The following is a 3579-nucleotide window of genomic DNA, read 5'->3' on the forward strand; positions in this document are numbered from 1 at the left end:
ACATGGTCTCGGGGCCGCACTTCTCACACGAGGTGAAGTGTTCGGATCGAACCCTTTATCCCTAACATCTATGATTCTTGCCTACGTTCCTCTTTTTAAAACTCCTGAACTGCCATTCAGATTAGCCACAATTTTAATGGAATTTTTGGATTTAATAATGGTTGATACCACTTTAAATATTTGCACACTGTCTTTATAATTAAAATGTCACTAAGCTTTACTTACTACTATGTATTTTATAGAATTGGAGACGTCCATTGGACTCTAAATATCAAACGCCCCTGGACCTCAAAACAGCCTTTCCTAAGTAAGCACAAGCAAGAATTTTTGTCCTAGCCACTTTTAATAATTCTCTTAAAATCATATATGATCGCACCAGAATTCTTTATGCTTGCGTTCTGGAACAGCTGATAAGGATATAAACACACGTAGTTTCAACTTAAATTCTAGGCCTTTTCTGTTCTACATTATATGAAAAAAATTCTCTGTCATCCTGATATTATATTGCTGATTTGTATAAACATATTTATAGGCACTTTAGAAAATATTTAGACTACAAGATGTACTATAGACACTGACCACAGTCGTGTTAAACAGTCTTTTGAGTAATAATTGTACAGTGAGAGATATGAAAGCTTTATCATTTGGACTTGGTACTGTGCTCACTTGGCGCAAAGGGTCGGGCTATGTGGATGGATAAACTTGCTTTCTTGGGCTTTTGTGGAAACCCCTCACTTTTTGAAAGTTGGTATAGAAGCTATTAGGAGATACCAAACGAAGGCTGTGTCAAATTTAGTCTTTTTATCTAACCAGGATTTACTTAAGAATTTACAACACTTTCAAATATGCTTATAACTTTTCTGAGAAATGACAATGCAATTAAAACGCTTTTGTGGTTGGTAACTATTTGGTACATTAAAAAATAAAGCTCTAAGATCAAACCTACGTATTTTTTTACCTTGGAATTTTCAAGATTTGAAATTTGAAGAAAATCCTGAAGAGACAGTTGCTTTCCTGGAAAGGAAAGACTTTAGTTCAGTTGTAATACAATACAAAATAAAACGAACAAAACCAGACCACCAGAACCATATAGTTGTTTTCCTGAAATACTTTTTGGATTTGATCTGGGATTTGGTTTTATCTTTGGAGTGGTGGTTTTATGTATTAACTTCCATTTCCTGGCCTATTTAAAACATCAAAATTCCTCTGGGACTGATCATAACAAACTCTTTTACACAAATTTAATTCTCTGCTTGGGTAACGGGATGCAACCAGATAATTTAGAAAAGCTGTCAAAACACCCCGATAAGTTTGGTGGTATAAATACTACTAGGCAAGAAAAAAAAGCACAAGTTAAATCAAATAATATTTATACAGATGATAGCTCCTGATTATTCCCACATCTGGTTTGCAAAATTTTATTGACATGTTTTGGCTTTTTACATGAGGAAAACAAAGTTTGAACAGTTTTCTTCCCAACTCTTTCCTCCAGAGGGAGTGTGAAGCAGAATTAAGGAGGCCAGCTATAATCTAGGCTTTCAGTAAACTGAAGGGGATGGGATGGTGTCTGCTGCCAGAGCAAGAGGAGGTGGGGAGAAGCCGAGTGGTGGTGGGGGGGGTCCCACTCCCACTCATTTACTAGTGCTGGAAACTCTGAGGGTATCGGTATTTCTCACATCTAGACATCAGTACAAAGGCACTTCTCAAAATCAATTTTGGAATTACTACCATTAAGAAAACTGGCGTTACTGCTCTCTCCGAGTACTGTGGATGATTGAGAGTTGACTGTATCTGAAAAGGGCCGTGTTTCCATTTGTGCTGAGTTCTTTCTTTGATCGCAGTTGGAGGGTGCTGTCTCGGGAGCCTGAACACGTCTGAAAGCTGATCATCGCTAGCAGTTTTAACGCTGAGCTCCCACGTTACTGCTGTGTTTGTATGTACTTTTTAAAGCTGTTCATACCTTGCAATATTCCCTTACTGTGTTCTTTTTTCACCCGTTTTAAAGTTTCAAGCCCAGCATTGACTCGTCTGTAATTTCCTACGATTATACTCTGTTTTCCTGCAGACAGTTCAACTTTCCTTCGTGTGTATATACTTTAGGAACACACCTTATAAAATAAATGTGGTTTTCTTTTGTATCAGCACAAACCTGGTATTTTGGAGCGTGGAGTATTATTCCCCCGTTGGAGAGGTTCTGTGTGATTTCAGTAACAACATCATGTAAGCTGAAAAAAGAGAGAGACCGCATTTGCAAAATGTGAAACATGTATAATTGGGTGCTTTCATGTGCTAGGAAATAAGCAATTGACATCCATTATCCCGTTTCAGAAAGGAGCCCTGGTGGCACAAATGGTTAATGGCTTGGCTGCTAACCGAAAGGTTGGCAGTTGGAAACCACTCAGCCTCTCCTTGGGAGAAAGACCTGGCGATCTGCTTCCGAAAGGTCACAGCCTTGAAAACCGTCTGGAGCAGTTCTGCTCTGCGCACACGGGGTCGCCATGAGTCGGAATCAACTCAGCAACCAACAACATCCCGTGGGAACTTTACAAAAACTTCATGAGGTGCAAGGAATTATTTTTCTCCACAAGTTACAGATAAAGGCACTGAGATTGAGATTCAGTGAGTAACTTGTCTAGAGTCACGTGGGCAGGGGCCTAGCTGAGACCCCAGTCGTCTCTCTCCCAAGCTGTGTGCAACCCCCATGCTGCCCTGAGACCAACCTCTGGGCAGTGGTACCAGGGTCTGAAAACTGAAACCGCTAAGGCCAGTCCACGGTGAGAGACGGGGGCCGGGGCGGGGGAGTGTGCTCAGAAAACCAGCGCCTGCAGGTGAGCGCCCACGTGAGTGCCCAGCCACCGCCCACGGCCACCAGCGCCTGCAGCCCTGAGGGGCAGGTGGGCAGGGCCTCTGAGCACTGCGGCTTCATTCTAGGGAGGCCGTCACCGTGGGTCCAGGGCGGCAGTTAGGAAACTCTACTTGCTGTTTTCATTTTCCTTCCAGACTTGAGAGGTGGGGAATTGAGGGACAGGAAGTAAACTCCATACTTGAGTTTTGGGGGTTCCCCATTTATCAGCTCTCAAGGAGAACTAGAAGGTAAGCGGGAGAAAGCCTCAGGGCACCCAGTGTGCTGGAGCCCACACGCAGCTCCTCCTGACCCTACAGAGGCCCCCAGGTCCCCATCCCTCTGCCTTGTCTCGTCTTTCCAGCAAGCTTGTGTACCCGACGTGACCCGGTAAGACGGCACACTGCGAGGGCAGGTGAGGCCCGTGTAGGTCCTTCCCAGCAAACCAGCCTCGGAACGCGCGCCAGCGGAGGCCATTGGGCCAGGCTTGAAGGTTATTAAACTGTCAAGTCAAACTGACAAATACCATGTTTTATTCTCTGACTTTAACAAATATGCCTTGTTAATGACCCAGCGGGCAGGTTCAGATGTGTCATTCTAGAACTTGGCAGAGTTTCATGCCACCGTGTGGAGGGGCAAGGGGGAGGGACAGCCCCAGGACCACAGCCTGTCACCTCCCACCCGGCTCACGCTGCACCACGAGGGGCCTCCTGTGCATGGTGTGGGACCCCCCCCCC

The 3579-nt window shown here is 44.3% G+C and overlaps 1 protein-coding gene across 1 annotated transcript in view; it reads right to left on the minus strand.

Moving 5' to 3' along the window:
* Window positions 1-2201: 2201 nt before the first annotated feature.
* The window catches only part of VPS8 (VPS8 subunit of CORVET complex), a 227130-nt gene continuing 225752 nt past the window's right edge, over window positions 2202-3579 (minus strand). The window contains exon 47 of the mRNA XM_023736800.1: window positions 2202-2225. Within this exon, the coding sequence (XP_023592568.1) occupies window positions 2217-2225 (9 nt within the window). The 3' untranslated portion in view covers window positions 2202-2216. The remainder of the gene's footprint in view (window positions 2226-3579) is intronic.

The sequence above is a fragment of the Trichechus manatus genome, unplaced genomic scaffold (assembly GCF_000243295.1).
Source record: "Trichechus manatus latirostris isolate Lorelei unplaced genomic scaffold, TriManLat1.0 scaffold00092, whole genome shotgun sequence".
In the NCBI taxonomy this organism is placed as follows: domain Eukaryota; kingdom Metazoa; phylum Chordata; class Mammalia; order Sirenia; family Trichechidae; genus Trichechus; species Trichechus manatus.